This window comes from Lutra lutra, chromosome 7 (genome assembly GCF_902655055.1).
Source record: "Lutra lutra chromosome 7, mLutLut1.2, whole genome shotgun sequence".
Taxonomy (NCBI): Eukaryota; Metazoa; Chordata; class Mammalia; order Carnivora; family Mustelidae; genus Lutra; species Lutra lutra.
In genome coordinates this window covers 38,771,481-38,788,530 of record NC_062284.1, presented here as the reverse complement: position 1 = coordinate 38,788,530, position 17,050 = coordinate 38,771,481, and the positions used below count along the sequence as shown (strand labels likewise).

The 17,050-nt window shown below is 44.0% G+C and overlaps 1 protein-coding gene across 3 annotated transcripts in view; it reads right to left on the bottom strand.

The window, feature by feature from the left end:
* The window catches only part of CGNL1 (cingulin like 1), a 159,788-nt gene that overhangs the window by 92,697 nt on the left and 50,041 nt on the right, over positions 1-17,050 (bottom strand). For 2 of the 3 annotated variants that reach the window (XM_047736192.1, XM_047736193.1), the window contains exons 2-4: positions 3,874-5,469; positions 3,024-3,118; positions 911-1,016 (exon numbers count right to left, since the gene is read on the bottom strand). In XM_047736192.1, the coding sequence (XP_047592148.1) occupies positions 911-1,016; positions 3,024-3,118; positions 3,874-5,457 (1,785 nt within the window). In that variant the 5' untranslated portion in view covers positions 5,458-5,469. The remainder of the gene's footprint in view (positions 1-910; positions 1,017-3,023; positions 3,119-3,873; positions 5,470-17,050) is intronic. The other variant, XM_047736194.1, reaches the window with a different exon arrangement.

Here is a 17,050-nt window from a genome sequence, read left to right as displayed (position 1 = left end):
ATAATTTAAAGATTCCCCCAGGGGAATAGCGCATGTGTGCATGTGTATGTAATCGTTTTAATGGATGCCATAGCAGCAGTCATGGGTTAGCTGAGCGTTGACCAGTAGAGAAAAGAGGGAACTGAGGCCTAGAACATCCTGTATATTTCATATGCATTTAGACAAACTTGCTGTGAATTGTCTCGGGTATACTCTTTCCTTTCCATGCAGAATTCCCCGGGAGGGACAGAGAAGACACACACACAAGCAAGAAATGGGTCCCAGTTCAAGGCGGTGCAGGACTGAGGAACAAGCTTCTAGTCATCCCTACCAAATGTTGCTTCCTTTCAGGGTACAAGGTGTGTCGGGCACGTAGCCAATGTTCATCAAACATGAAACGACTCCTTCAACAACAAAAAAATCTCCACGTGCCAATTGGATTTAGTACAATAAATGGAATGGGCAGTTTAAAAAAAAAAAAAGAATTTGGCCCCACTGTACTCCTTCCTTTCTCTTCCACCCATGCTTGCTGGCTTCACCAGTCTCTAGTCCTTATTCTCTGACGTTCTGGAGTTTGGATCCGGTCACACTTACATTCTTCCTTCGGGACCTCGGATTACGCTAGGGTTCTCTGTCCCTGATTTCAGCCCGTCCTTCCTGTTCTTATTTTCTCTTTCTAAATTTCACCACCTTTCTGTTTCATCTTGCTACAGGTTACATATTTTTTAAATCAAATCTCTTAAACACCTTTCTGAAAAAAGGCAGGCGCACCATAATATTTACAACATGGATCTCCCATTTTAGGTCCTGCTCACTACTCGGGTAACTTCCCACTTACTGCAATAACCCCATGTACAGGCTGAAGGAACAGCAATTTGTTTGCCACATTCCACGTTAAATGCCCTCTGCAGAATACAGAACTCCAATTTACTTGATTATTTCCTTGTGTGCTCCCTGCTGCTCGAGACTTCAAAGTCTGGATTTTCTCAAAGACCAGGTTGACTTTCCGTTTAGTGGCGTCGTCATTATCGGTGCTTCTGGGAAAGAGGGAGCAGAAAAAACAGTGAGGGGTGTGACCATGGGTCTCGGGATACCTGAAGTGCCATGACGTACAAACAACAGACCCGTTTAAGAAGATCGATGGCAAGAGGTATGAATTAATTAAGGCTACAGACAAAGCCAGTGTGAGGAGAGCAGGATGGATGATGTATTTCTCTCCAAATAAGCTGCTCTATGTTAACACTCAATCTGGGACGAGGGTTCCCATTTCCAAGAGGGAATGTAAAAGAGAGGCACCCACATTCTGAGCCTGGAGAAAACATACAGTGAAAATTTAGTAATTTGTTGTTGTTGGACTCAAATGACTTATATTCATTCCAGCAAGGAATTTCTTCTGTGTGTGTGTCTCTCTCACACACAACCCACAGCCACACTTTACTTGTAAATCTTATGCTAAGAATGATCTACAGTGACCTTAACTGGCTTTTTAGCCTGTGTTTAAAAAAATAAATCACCCCAGCTGAGACTGTCAACCCCAGAGCTTCGTCTACATGTTCACAGATAATGATCAGAGAGAGAGGTTTGTTTGTTTGTTTTTTAAAGATTTCATTTATTTACAAGCAAGAGAGAGAGAGAGAGAAAAGCAGACTCCCTGCTGCGCAGGGGGCCGACACAGAGCTTGATCCCAGGACCCCGAGATCATGACCTGAGCCAAAGTCAGATGCTTCACGGACTGAGCCACCCAGGAGCCCCAGACAGTTTTATTAACTTCGACCACACCTTCTATTACACATTCCTGGCAATGAGGAAAAAATTTTTAAATAAGTCCCTTCAAATAGTCACCTCCTGTTAACGTCTGTCTCACCAGTCTCTCAATAAATCATGAGCAAAAATATATATATAAAAGAATTTAGGTTGATGGGGGGAGGGGGGTTGGGAGAGGGGGGGTGGGGTTATGGACATTGGGGAGGGTATGTGCTATGGTGAGTGCTGTGAAGTGTGTAAACCTGGCGATTCACAGACCTGTACCCCTGTGGATAAAAATATATGTTTATAAAAAATAAAATTTAAAAAAAAAAAAGAATTTAGAGAAAGTATTCTAAAAATCGAAAGCTCTTCTCCCTGAATCTTATCATGGTAAAACCCTTCACAGAGAGACACCAACAGCTAGTTCTTGGCTAGAAGAATCTCTTCGGTTCGTTCCCACCCCCCAACCCCACGCCAAAAAGAGCCCCTCTCTTATATTCTGAACCTATTTTGTCAGCTCGATAATTGTAAGGTATGATGGAAAAATGTGAAGTTTGGATACCAATGAGTACTTGCCAAGTGACTTGCAGTCACGTCGGGTTGTAAAGATTTTTTTTCCCTTTTTAATCCTATCTGATGAGACAATGGAAACAGAAACTGCAAATTCCTGACCTAATATCTCAGCAAGGACTGAAACCAGATTACTCAAACTCAACCTCCAAGATAAGTCTGTAAAAAGCAGTGCTTTTAAATGACTCATACATGCTTTAAAAAGCAAGGAAGCAGGGGCTCCTGGCCAATATCAACTCCCTGGAGGGGAAGAGGTGGTTTTATTTATCACTACTAATAAGGGACGATTGATTACTACTGCATGGATGACAAACTCAAGGTGGCAGAGTCAGTCAAAACTGAGGAGGAGACATTCTTCCCATCTTTGAACTTCTTTTTAAACAAAGAGTCATTTGAAAAACAGGGGTCCCTGGCTGGCCCAGTTGGAAGAGCACACAACTCTTGATCCTGAAGTTGTGAGTTCAATCCCATAGTAGATGTAGAAATTACTTTAAAAATAATATATAATATGTATATATATATATATACATATAAACTCATTATCCCCCTGCTCTTCATACCCACACCCAAGACTCAAAAACTGTTGTGCAAACTCCAGCCACTGACTCCTAAGCCTCAAACAGTTCACACAGTGCAGGAAGGGTGGGCAAAACAGAAGGTCTCAGAAAAGGAAATTAAAACCCCATCAGTAAGGATGAGACTTTGCTCCTTTAAGGAAAATCACTGACCCCTCTTTGAGGTAATTGTAAAGTATCTGCTTGGCCGTCTCCTCATTGGTTTGTTGAGTGAGCTCTTGCTGGCCTTTCAATAGGTCCGGAGTGGCCTGGAACATAAAGCCAGTTATTACACCACAGGATAGAGTTTCCAGGAAGAAGGCAAAACCCTGAAGCAGAAGCTTCCAAACACATTCCTACTTTCCAAAAACAATTCCTCAGGTAAGGATCCTCATTACAATGGCTCCACCACTCAGTAGCTCTATAACCTTGGGCGACTTACTTAACTTCACCTCAGCTCAATTTTCTCACCTGTAAATGACAGATTAATAGTACCTACCTTCATAGGGTTGGGGCAATCCTAGAATCTATAACAAATAAATAGTGCCTGACACTTACCAACCTTATCATCATTTTTACCACTATCATTATTTTTTTATTGGTACTACCAAAACACTACATATACCACTTAAGTGAATTCCGTCCCTTTAGGAGTGACCTAAATTAAAATTAACCTAATTTCTCAGGCCAGATATTAACCCAGTCACTCAACGTCAGGAGAAAAATCAATATATCGACACAAACCTAAGCACTGAACCTCTGTGTGTTAACAAATTCTGCACACCTGCAGATGCCACACAGACACAAACAGGAAAAATGAAGCAGAGAGTGTCTGACAAATCCCTTGACAGAAAAGTCCATGACAGGATTCTAGCTGTACCTGAGTTAACCTGGAAAACCATACAATTGGCAGTAGGTTGAAAACTCTGTAGAGGAAAACTGAAACAAATCGGATATGCCGTTAGTGAGGGTCTGCGTTCCTGTAGCCTCCTGCAGCAAGGAAGGAAAGGCCCATGGGCATTACCTGAGTATTGGAGGTGGAAGTAAATGTCTTCACAGAAATCTTCTTGGTGCCAGAGTCGGGCAAATTTGCTGGTGGCCGATTCTGTAACATCAGCTTCGCCGTGGCTGTTTTGATTTCCTCCTCCTTTTTATTCTGTGCTGGGAGGGAAGAAGCATGTGTGTCTGTACTCTCCTGACCATCTTTGTTTTCTGGAACTTTCCCATCTTTGCTCTGCTGGGGAGGCCTGAGGTGGGCCCCCTGCAGCCTCGTGAAGGCCCGGCCCACACTCTGTCTCCCCCGGTGCTCCTGAGCCAATGACCTCTGCGGGCACACCTGAGATGGGCGGAGAAGGTGTTCGCTGGACTTGCCCAGGTTCCGGCTAAATTCGTTTAGGTACTCGGCATTCCCTTGGAGACCAAAAGGAAAGGCACTATCCACGCTTCTGGACCGCTTCCTGTCTTCTGGGTTGATTCTGTTTCGCTTCCCAGACCTTCCTCTCTTCTGGAGCCCAGGTTTTTGGTCAAACTTTTCAATCAGTTGGTCCACACCAGGAATTGATCCTGTATCAATATCCCGGCCAGTTCCTGGCAAGAAGGGGATATAGCGTCTGTTTTCATGACGATTCACATTGTCAGCATGGATGGCACATTCCTGGTCATCAAGTAAAAATCGGTACAGAGAGTTGGCCGAAGTGGGAGTTGCCGATGAGGAAGAGGACCTCCGGGACCGAGCTCCATCCAAGACGGGTCCCGCCGAATCCTGCCGCCGGAAGGGAAGCACGTCCGGCCTGGCCTTCTTGGTCTCAGGATGGGTGTGTGGGCTGTGGGCTGTTAGGGACCTCCCACTAGGCGACAGGGCCTCCTCCACCAGCCCCTCCTTGGTGCAGCTCTGAACATTTACGCACACTGAGGTCTGCTTCTTGGGGTCATCGATGACCACAGAGCTGCACAAACGAATGGCCGTCACGCTGGATTTGCCCACATCTTCCAAAGGAGGGCTGGTAGGCTGAGAACTACTAGGTTTCGGGAAGCGAGTCCAAGCCTTCTTATTGTTGGAACCTTCTTCTGTTCGAGTGTTTAGCCAATTACTCTCAGGAGGCTGGGGATTTTTTAAGTTCAAGTCATTCTTTTCCGGGTCATAGGGCTGCAAAAGCTCAGGATGCCTCTGAAAGTTCAACATGTGGGATGGCTTCACTGGCCCCTCTTTGCATTCTAGAACCCCATTCTTGCCCTCAAAGAGAGAGGATTGTTTCAGGTTTCTCACTGGACTGGGTTGGGCGTAAGGATTTTCTGGGAGCTGCAATTCCTCAGCGCAGGTCTCCTCCAACACAGACCCGTTGCTGGAATGCAGGGGCAGGTTACTTATCACCGGAGATGGGAATGGTGGCCCATTTTCAGGAAAAGATGTGCCTGCCATACACCGCTCTGTGTTATTCAGGACTATGTAGGGGTGGCCATCAATTCCCTGTACCCGGATACTGACACCATAAGAGCCTGCCTTCAAGGGTTGGGAATTCCGTGACTTTCTGCCATCATCACTTGCGAGTCTCAGATGGACGCCATATTCTTGCTGCACATGTTGATATTCACCGAAATACAGCTCCATGGTTCACTGCTCCTGCGACCAGGGAAAGACGGGGTAAAAAGAAGACATTAGGTTAGAATTACACCTGTTTAAATGAAGATGATGAGGGGAAAGTTCAAAGAAAACGCAACACTTTAACCAGCAAGGACACTTTGGAACCAACTGCTCATCCAAACAGGCCTTTCTGGATGCCCTCCATGACCATGGAGTTGTCAACACCGGGCTTGAACCCTGGCCTCTGCGGGGAAGACGGACAACACCTTTGGCTTAACCACCTTATTCTGTTTTTGGCTAACAGGCCGTTCTGGTTGCTTTGTTTTGTCCCTTAGTTGGTTTCCTCACACCTTATGCTATTTATTTTTAACCAATAGGATATTCCAGTTACTAGCATTTGAGAACAAGGTACTTTTCCATGAAACTATTAAGACTGAAGGCATTCAGATGGTCACCACTTTCTCTTTTCTCCTTCCTGTTGGAGCGCTTTCTACCTTTTTTATGCACAATCTTGCTTTGAAATCTTTCTATTTATTTGGATATAATGTTCAGAACATTGTTTTACTTTGTTCCTGAGACTGACAATGAGAGTGAATGATTAAGAATAATTTTTCATCATTTTTTTCTTACCAAAAAGGTTCTAGTAACACATGGACCTGAAAAATATTACAAAAAACTGAAGACTCGAGGTCCCTTATTTTGGGGTGTGTCCTAATGCCAAGGATCAGTGCCATCACCTCTCTGGGGCGTGGCCACCATCGTCAAAGACCAAACACAGATCACTAGGCAGGACGCCTAGCCCACCCCACACCCTGGGGCCTCCCACCAGAAATTCACTTCCACCCCCCCCCCCCCCCTTGGAGAACTCCAACAGGAAGGAAGCCCCAAGAAGAGCAATAGCAACAGGTCACACATAATAGCTGTCTCATTTCTTTCACTCCTAGGGGCCTTTTTCAGGTTTCTTTCTATTCTGGAGTGAGCCTGGTAGCACATTTTCCAAGAAAATCAACTATCTGATCCAAAGTTTCATGTTTGTTTGCAGAGAATTTTACAAATTCACCTCCTTCATAATTTCTCATTATCCAGTTACATTTCTTTGTGCTTTCTTCACCTAATTTTTGATTGAGCAAGTAAAATGTGTATCTCTCTATATATATTTTTAAGAATAATTGTTCCCCTAAAGAGTAGTTCTCAAGATTTCTCAATCATTTCCCTTTTTTAATTTTCTTATTGAGTTCTAGCTTCATCTTTATTATTTCCTCTGCTTTCCTTTATTTTACTTTGTTGTTTGGTTTCCAACTTCTTGACTTGCATGCTTCATTTATTTATTTTTACTATTTAATTACATCCTATGAGTTGCAATATCTGACTGTGTCAGTTAGGAATTGCATTGGTTCCTACTAACAAAGAGACCCAACTTAGCAACTCTAGAGTTAGGAATTTTTTTCCCCCAGAGGCAGGAAGTCCAAGGCCAGAATGGATGATGGCAGGATAGTTCTAAGGAATACCTCTTTCAACTTTTCCATTTATCTACTTTTAGCATGTATTAGATACCTTAGGATTACAAAACAGCTAACCAGCATCACATATGTCAAAGGTTCATTAGGTCAGCTGAGTCAACCTTTTTAAGGAGCTTTCCTGGAAGTCCAACCCACCAATATTATTTTATATCTATCTCATTGGTGAGAACTTAATCATATGGCCACCCCCAACTACAAGGACAGATTGAGAAACAGGGATGTTTAGGGGGTCACTGACACTCTCAACAAAATCAGTATCCTGTTGACACTGGGAAGGCAGCCAATAATTTCTACCACAGTAACGTTTTTATCATTATTTCCTAAGTAGCTTCAATCTGTGGATTGGATTTCTTCTTTGATCCATGAGTTGTTTTTGAAAAAGTTTTTTCATATCCAGTAAGTCTGCTGTTATGTTGTTTTGGCTTGGAGGGTCCTTATTTCTGTATGTTGTGAATTTCTACATGCACTATAGTAAAAAAATTAAGTTGCTACTATTCCTTTCTTTTTAAACATATTGAGGTTTCCTTTGTGGGCAAATGTAAGGATATTTCTGTCAACATTTACTGGGTAATGGGTATAGTCTCTTTTTTCAGGGTATGGAATTCAAAAATATATCCATATAACTTTACCAATTTTTTATTCAGCTACAGTACATCCTGACTTACTTTGTCTTTCTAATTTGTCTTGAGTCTGCCTGGATATATCTGTCTCTTACCGGCCTAGTGCTGTCTCTTCTGTTTGATGATTGTTCTTCTAAATATAAAACATGTTAGACATCATCACCTCCAGGTTTACAAAGGGGAACAACTTAGAGAAGGACATTCATCTGCAAATCCATTTTTAACTCACCAACCCCAATGATTTCATGACGCCTACTTTTATCTTCAGGCTTATTCTGACAGTATTAGGCAATTTCATTTTTTTTTTTTAAGATTTTACTTATTTGACAGAGAGAGATCACAAGTAGGCAGAGAGAGAGAGAGAGAGAGAGGAGGAAGCAGGCTCCCCGCTGAGCAGAGAGCCAGATGCGGGACTCGATCCCAGAACCCTGAGTGGAAGGCAGAGGCTTAACCCACTGAGCCACCCAGGCGCCCCTAGGCAATTTCATTTTTAATCAACATTAAACAAGATATAATGAAAACTTGGATTCTCCAGCTTCCCTTTCCCATCCGATCACATTCCCCAGAGGAAACCAAGCGCAAATGTTAGCTGTTTCTCTAGTACTCACCTCCATGTTGCTCAGTAATATGCCTAAATTCAATTGCCTAACTCACCAGTTTTACATATGGGCGATGACATACCATACATGCAAATTTCTCATTCTGTTAGCTTCTCAGTAATATTAACTATATTTATATTATGATTACATATCAATAATCAACCAAAATAATATATAAGTATTATATAAATATTTATTCACTAAACAGCTACACTGTAGGCTATGGCCATCCTTCTTTACAAAACTTTAACTTTTCTAGGGTTAATATCTGATTGCTAGTCTCACTTGTCTTCTTCCCAATACACCTACCTATCCTTAAATCCTTTTGTCAGCTACATACGTTAGATGCTTACCAGTACTAATTTCAAAATAACCAAAACATCAGATAATTTGGTGATCTTTTCCCCTGGTGCCCTCCCTTCTGCAGCCTTCCATCCTTGCACCTTTTATTAGGGTCTTACATTGCTCTCTTCCTTCTGTGCTATATTGTGTCCAAAATTTCCTCTTTCTTAGTTTACCCAGTTGGTCTGGGGGAGTTCACTTCTGGTCGCTTTTTTTTTTTAAGATTTTTATTTATTTATTGAGAGAGAGGCAGTGAGAGAGAGCATGAGCGAGGAGAAGGTCGGAGGGAGAAGCAGACTTCCCATGGAGCTGGGAGCCCGATGCGGGACTTGATCCCGGGACTCCAGGATCCTGACCTGAGCCAAAGGCAGTCATCCAACCAACTGAGCCACCCAGGCGTCCCTTCTGGTAGCTTTTTAAGAGGTCCAAGGGAGTAAACTTTTTGAGTCCTTGGTGTTTTGAAAAATGTCTTTTTTCTATGCTTAGTTTGATGATGGAGAGTCTAACTGGATATAGAATCTAGGTTAGAAATAATTCTCCCTCTGATTTTTTAAAGTATTACTTTGTTATCTTGTACCTTCCAGGGATGCCATTAAGAATTCTTCCATTAGGGGCGCCTGGGTGGCTCAGTGGGTTAAGCTTCTGCCTTTGGCTCAGGTCATGATCTCAGGGTCCTGGGATCAAGCCCTGCATCGGGCTCTCTGCTCAGTAGGGAGCCTGCTTCCTCCTCTCTCTCTCTGCCCACCTCTCTGCCTATTTGTGATCTCTCTCTATCGAATAAATAAATAAAATCTTTAAAAAAAAAAAAGAATTCTTCTATTAGGACAGCCTTTCCTCTGTGTGTGCCCTATGTACTCTTCTCTGACAGCTTTTAGGACCTTTTCTTCATCCCTACTGTGGTTGAAATTTCACCTGATGTATCTGAGTGAGGGTATTTTGGTTTTTTGGGTTTTTTTTTTAAGACTTTATTTGTTTATTTGACAGAGATAGTGAGAGAAGGAACACAGCAGGGGCAGGAGAGAAGCAGGTTTCCCACTGAGCAGGGAGCCCGATGCGGGGCTCGATCCCAGGACCCTGGGATCATGACCTGAACCAAAAGCAGACACTTAACGACTGAGCCACCCAGGGGCTCCGTGAGTGAGGGTTTTATAAAATATGGGTGCTTGGGGTGCCTGGGTGGCTAAGTCAGTTGAGCGTCTGCCTTCAGCTCAGGTCATGATGTGAGCCAAGGGATCGAGCCCCACATTGGCCTTCCTGCTCAGTGGAGAGCCTGCTTCTCCCTCTGACTGCTTGTGCTTTTTCTCTCTCATTCTCATTCTATCTCAAATAAATAAATAAAATCTTTTTAAAAATGGGCACTTAATATACTTCTCCAATTTGGAAATTTATGTCATTAGTTCTATTAAATGTTCTGGTGTTTTTTCTGTGATAATGTTCAGAGAACCATTTTATTTTGCTTTTGGTTTTGCATCTAAGATATTAGTAACGTTGCATCTTTCACATTGAGTTTCAAGTTTTTGGATTTTTTTTTTCCTCAACTACTTCTCAACTCTGTCTTTTTAGTTTTACTCTTTTGAGAGCTACATCCTCAACTTCTTCTAAAATTCAAGTATTTCATTTGTAATCCCCATTATCTCCTTCTTATTCTCTAATTGGTTCTGTTGCATTCTAAATGCTATTCTCATTTTAGACATGAAATAGCTTCTCTCTCTCTCTCTGAAGATACTATAACTTTTTCAAAAGAAATATTTTTTTTTCCTGCTTTCTGCAATAGGTCCATCTTCTGTAAGGTTTCTCTTTGCTGGTTTGTTTTGGTTCTTTCTTTCCTGTTGAAGCCTTTCCTAAGAGGACTCAGATCCCTGGCCGTTCAATCCTATCGAACAGTCCTAAAAGCAGACTGGAGCCTCTGCAAGCGTGAAGAGGAGTTATTAGCTGGTGAGCTTCAAGGAATGGGGTGTACTAAGATTTCCACGCACATTTCTGTCATTTCTGTATCTGGGGCATTTTTTTCTGGACTGGTTTGATTTCTCAAGGAAAGAATCTGCGGCTGCACGAGCTTGGCTGCTGGTGTCATGACGACAGGGCAGGGGAAGAGCATGGAGGTCCCAGCTCTCATTCAATCCCCCTGTTTTCAGCCATCCCTATCTGCTTCCAAGATCTCTCCAGTTCAGTTTCTCCAGGGAACAGACCTCCAGCCTGCTCATCGGGGTGGGGAGGGGAGCAGAGGCAGATGGAGGTCTAGATACCGGGGTGTAGAGAGAGCCCTGGAGAGCTGGCTGTTCAAGGCACTCACATAATTCCCTAGGCTTCAGCCCCTCATCCCCGCCTCCTAGGGCAACGGACACCTTCCATCTCTGAGCCTCCCAGCGGCTCTCCAGGGAAGCCACCTCGCCTCTCCACCACCACCAACTCAATGGCCTCTCCTCCACTGGTGAGCTAGCTCTCCTCCATGAGGTCTGCCATTCCTTGTCTTCGTAGCTCGAAACACTCTTGTGCCTTTACTATCCTCCCAGTGGGATTCTGAAAAGGGGATACATCCCCTGCCGGTAAACTGATCTAGCTTGACAAGGCTAATAACATTTACAAAATACTTCAAAACTAGGACAACAACAGCAAGCGTGTCTTAGACTGCGGAAGCAATGCACAGAGGCCAAGACCAGAATGCCTGGGTGTGTCCTGGTCCTGTGCGCGAGCAACACTGGCCCGTGTTATTCTGGATCTTTACAAGTGTTTGCACTCATTAAAGTTTATAACAAATACTTTTTTTGACAGAAGAGTTTCTGAGCAAACAAATGTGTGCACTGCAATGTTTTGTTTATGATATTTGCTAAATGGGGTCACATTTTACTCACCAATAATCTCTTCTGTGCTGACTGTGAGTTTTCTATGAAAATATTCCTCCTAATATTAATAAAATTCTTTTCTAGGGTTTTACAGCCTCTTTCATTAGCTGTTGCTACTACAGTCAACACTAATTACATTTCAATCTCTGAATAAGGCCACCTTGGTTTATTATAATCTTAGCTCCCTGTTAGCAAATTAATCCGCATATTTGAATTTCATGAAATGTCCACAATTTACATTTCCTTGACAACAAACCTCAATCCAATATTTTCACGGAATGACATTTCCCGGCTGGGCACTGGTGTTTTAAACAAATGTGGATTTCCTTCCCAAGCACAGTGTAAACACTGAATTAATGAATGAATTCAAGGACAGCTGTTCATTTTCAGACACCAGGCCCCGCCACAATCCTAATGCTCTCCGCAGAACACACTTCTCGGCTGGGGCCGAAGCCCAACCAAGGACTTACATAATTTGGCAATAAATGCAGACCAATTGCCAGGAAGTAACATTGTGGCACTTGGCAAATAAAAGTGGTGTTTTGGAGTGGAAATAATGCTTTCAGAAAAGACCATTAAATGATGATAATTGCTTTAGTTAGCGAGATCAGTGAGTGTGTTTCTGAGTAAGAACAAAGAGCTTAGCACTTGGAAGAACTATGAACATATGCCAGACAGAAACAGTTCCTCTCTCTGGGACATCACATTTTATCATCTGGGCACAGAGATTAGTCACAATGCTGGGTCACACATCGCCACCTCATTGCTCTAATTCCCCATGGCACCCCCAAAACCTGGAAGCCTATTCACCAGCCCCTCCAAAGGCCCTGCCAGCTACCATGGAAACAGAGTTAGGCATTCGGAAACGTCTCCACCACGGCTTGCCCTCCCTCCTGAGGCTAACAGTCCCCACGAGCCAGGCCAGGCTGGCCCAATCACCCAGCAAGGCTCCTGGCATGGGAAAGGGATTCTGTGGATGTCTGCTTGGTATGAGTAACTCCCGTTTTATCATACAAGTCATTTAAAAGAGCACTTCAGCTAGGAACTTCAACTAGATAAAAGTGAGAAATCAGACTAAGAAAAGCCAAAGATTAGCAAAATGCTTACTAGTTTTTAAATGTACTTATTCCAGGGGCACCTGGGTTGCTCAGTGGGTTAAGCCTCTGCCTTCAGCTCAGGTCATGATCTCAGGGTCCCGGGATCAAGCCCTGCATGGGGCTCCCTGCAGAGCAGGGAGCTTTGCCCTCTCCCTCTGCCTGCTGCTGTGCCTACTTGTGATCTTTCTCTCTGTCAAATAAATAAATAAAATCTTTAAAAATAAATAAATAAATGTGCTTATTCCCAAACATGACAGAAAGAGGCAGTCTTACCTAAACTAAACTTTACATTCTTTCTTTTCTTCTTTCCTATCTCTACCTATCAGTTCTGTGGTGCAAACATAGGAAACTGAACAAACTTTTAAGGTTTTGAAGGAAATGTCTTCACACAGTCAAGACTTAGGAAAACTCCCTGGGAAAACCATTTCAAAAATAAACTCTGAGGTTTGAAAATGAAGGGAGAGTTGCTGACTAACCTACAGAGTTCAGTATGGTTTGAATAAGATGAGAAGGACAAGCAACATCTTAAATGAGAATGAAGAGGGGCGCCTGGGTGGCTCAATGGGTGAAAGCCTCTGCCTTCGACTTGGGTCATGATCCCAGGGTCCTGGGATCGAGACCCACATCGGGTTCTTTGCTCCGCAAGGAGCCTGCTTCCTCCTCTCTCTCTCTGCCTGCCTCTCTGCCTACCTGTGATCTCTGTCAAATGGATAAATAAAATCTTTAAAAAAAAAAAAATGGGGGCACCTGGATGGCTCAGTGGGTTAAGCCACTGCTTTCGGCTCAGGTCATGATCTCAGGGTCCTGGGATCGAGCCCCGCATCCGGCTCTCTGCTCAGCAGGGAGCCTGCTTCCTCCTCTCTCTGCCTGCCTCTCTGCCTGCTTGTGATCTCTCTGTCAAATAAATAAATAAAATCTTAAAAAAAAAAAAATGAGAATGACGACCAAAAGTTTTCCATCTGGGGGGAAAAAATTAAAAATTAAATCTTTAATACTGTGTGCTACAGCTTCCCCCTAAATCTACCCACTTCACACAAAAAGTAAGTGGATAAAGAGAACGGGGAGGAAAAAAGCCTATAGAAAGACTCTTTTTATACTAAGGATAGATGTTTTGGAGAATCAACCAGGAGTGGAAGGATCGGGGGCCACAAGGACTAACCAATCTGATCACACTCGGGCTGGAGCACAGGCACCCGGCCGGCTTTCTAGGGACCCCCATGTCTCCTCTGGAAGTCTGCTCCCTCCTGTCCCCACGGATGGTCCCATTACATCCTTCTCTGTTCCACTTTTGTCCATTTTGATCCCACTCCTCTTTCCTTACTTACCTGGTTAGCATGTGTGTTACCAATATATTTATAATGTTCTTTTCTTCCTAACTTTTTTTTAAAGATTTTATTTGTTTGTTTGTTTGTTTGTTTGTTGGAAAGAGAGAGAGACAGAGAGCACAGGCAGGGGGAGCGGCAGGCAGAGGGAGAGGGAGAAGCAGACTTCCCGCTGAGCAAGGAGGCAGATGCAGGACTAGGCCCCAAGACCCTGGGACGGTGACCTGAGCCAAAGGCAGATGCTTAACTGACTGAGCCACTCAGGCGTCCCTTTTCTTCCTAACTTTAATTCTAAAATTTGGTGACATTTTATATTCGACATGGTCTCTGAAAGAAAATACAGAATTCATGTCTAAATAATGTTGAAGATATATTATTCATTCTTTTTCACCTCTTGACCCTGAAGCGATTTCTGAAATGTTCTCTCCACAATGCAGGCCTAAGAGACGGAAGCTGACGGTTGTGAGGACAAGCAATGGAGCCCAGCACCCATGTGCAGGGGGTGGGGAACGTGTCTGACATTTGATTCCAGTCCAGTCCTGACTCTGGACAGTTTCTTTAACATCTCTGAGTGTTTCCCTATCTCTAGAGTCAGATTACTGATGATGACTGCATAAGATAATAGAGAATATTAAATCATATACTGTAGGCTAAAGGAAATAACAGAAAATAATAAGCAAAAAAAAATTAATATGGCGCTTACGGCCACAAGAAAGCTAAGTTCTTGGGGTACCTGGGTGACGCAATCTGTTAAGCAGCTGACTCTTGATTTGAGCTCAGGTCATGATCTCTGGGTTGTGAGATGGAGCCCCGTGTTGCGAGATGGAGCCCCGTGTTGCCTTCCGCACCAAGATTCTCTCTCTCCCTCTGCCCCTCCCCCACTCACTATCTTAAAAATAAATAAATAAATAAATTTTAAACATTTAAATTTTTTTTAAAAAGCTAACTTGGATCATAAAATGTTTTTAAATACGAGGCAGAGGCTAAAAACCCCACTGGTTCACCAAACAGCATTAACCACCAACATCCTGAAATAATTAACTAATTAGGAACACAGACAACAGCTGAGAATCTAAAGTACAGTGCTGTGTCCATAGTGGGAATTCCTAAGTAATTGCTGCAAGAATAAATGTCTTTGTTGCAGGGCACACAGAAAAGACCTTAATCAGAGAGACCCATGACATTTGCTCTATGGAGTGGAAGCCCAAACACACAGACACAAGGTTATCTATCACTGCTTTTTGCTATAAGCCAAAATCGAGCCCCCAAATCCTCAACACCGCCCTCCCAAGGTCACTGACAATCCGTGTAGACATAAAATAAAACCTACCTGCCATTCCTGACACGACACTTACCTACAACTATCTACACCGAAGCCAAATATCCAAGAAATTCACCTCCTAAAACCTAGGGGCACCTTCTTACGTTTCCCAAGACACTTCTCCAGTCTTGTCACTACGTCACAATCAACTTCGCATCCTGGGGTGCTCTCAAGCTCTGCGCATACTTTAGGCTCACATTCCCACTACTGCCATTAGAACATTCTACCCGGCCACCAAGAGGCCACCACTGACACAGGTACCCAGCAAGAGAAGCTTCGATCCTAGCCCTGTTACTATGACCTTGACTTCAAACACTTTCTTCCTCCATTAAAAATGATCTCCCTTCAGCTACAAAAACCTTGTCAGCTACCCCCACAAAGCCTGCCCGCTCTGGATTCCAGGACAGTCCACCTTACCCGGCTCCACATGGTCATGGCTCCTCTATTAATCGGTTCTGTCCCAACAGCTGCATTTTAAGTTTCTCAAATGCACATGGTGGCTGCACCGTGCCGTAGCAGGTACAGGAAGCTTTCTCTGTACCTGTCTGTTCAGAGCCTCACAGCCCCTATTTTCTCCCTTTTAGGAATGTGTCGACGTTTGATGGGCCAGTGATTTCCCCCAAGGTCACACCTCACTCAGGGGCAGCGATGGATTTAAGCCCAGACCCTCTGTCCCAAAGACCTGAGCTCTTTCTGGGGCAGGGATCACGTTTTCATTTTTCTGCCTCCCACAGCATCTGACGCAATCACACTGGTGTGGTCACTGGACAGCTGTGGAAAACGCGCTCCTATGTCCCACCGCACCAGCATCCAGCAAGCCAGCCTCTGTGGACTGACAGATGTCAGGAGCAGTGTTACTCTCCAAGGAGGCCTTCCTCTGGCACCTAGGACAGTGTGTTGCACGTAGCAGGCACCAAATGAACGAATAAATGAACTAAAATTAATAAAGTATGCACAATGCACATAGGCTTTTTAAAAAATTTGAACAATTTTTAAAAAGTCCAATCCTTCCCGTAACAAATCTCCTATCCCACCCTTCGTGTGTGCTCCTACCTCCAGCTGTTATATGAGTCACTGTTTTTTATTTAAAAATTTTATTTATTCATTGGAGAGAAAGACAGAGAGTGTGCATGATCAGGGAGGGACTGTGGCTGGGGGGGGGGGGGGGGCGGGCAAAGGAAGAGGGAGGAGCAGACTTCCCCAACCTCCCCGTGGAGCCTGACTCAGGGCTCGATCCTAACACCATGAGATCAGGACCCTGAACTGAAGGCAGATGCTTAATCCCCTGGCCACCCAGGTGCTGCTGTGTCACCGAGTACTTAACACACTAGACCCTGATCAGATCACTATGGCTTTTTCCCCCACCCCCAGCAGCCATGTTTATAAGATCAAGAACTTCAAAAGCAGAAAGTAGGCCCTGGGTTATCAAGCATCTCCTCGGGGAGGTAAAAGGGACACCGGAATTCCAACAACGCCAGCTGCAACCAGCCCGGTTCCCAGAACCCCCTCAAACACGACCTCTGCAAAGGGAATTCCAAAGCCAAACATTCGCCCCTGGAATATACGTTATGTCTTCTGCAAAGCATCTCCTCCTGGTCACTCAAGTTAAGATTAACCAGGGAAATCTGGCCGTCTTTTTCCTCTTCAGGGAAAAGATGGCGGCAGTTGGCGTCCTGAGCACATCTCGCCAAACGAATGCCAAACCCAGAGGCGCCCTGGAAGGGTCCGTGGCATGCAGCCTTCCCACCTCCCTGCACCCATCAATTCCTAAGCCAACCAAGTGCCCTAAATGCACCCCTCAGTTGTTTGCACAGGACCCAGAAAGCAAGGCTCTAAGTGACTGGCACCTGGATTTGCCCACAGAAGCTTCCTGAGTCCCACACAGCAGGACTGGAAGATCACACTGGGTAGCCACCCCAAAATCTTAAAATATAAAATAAAAATAAACCTAAAGTA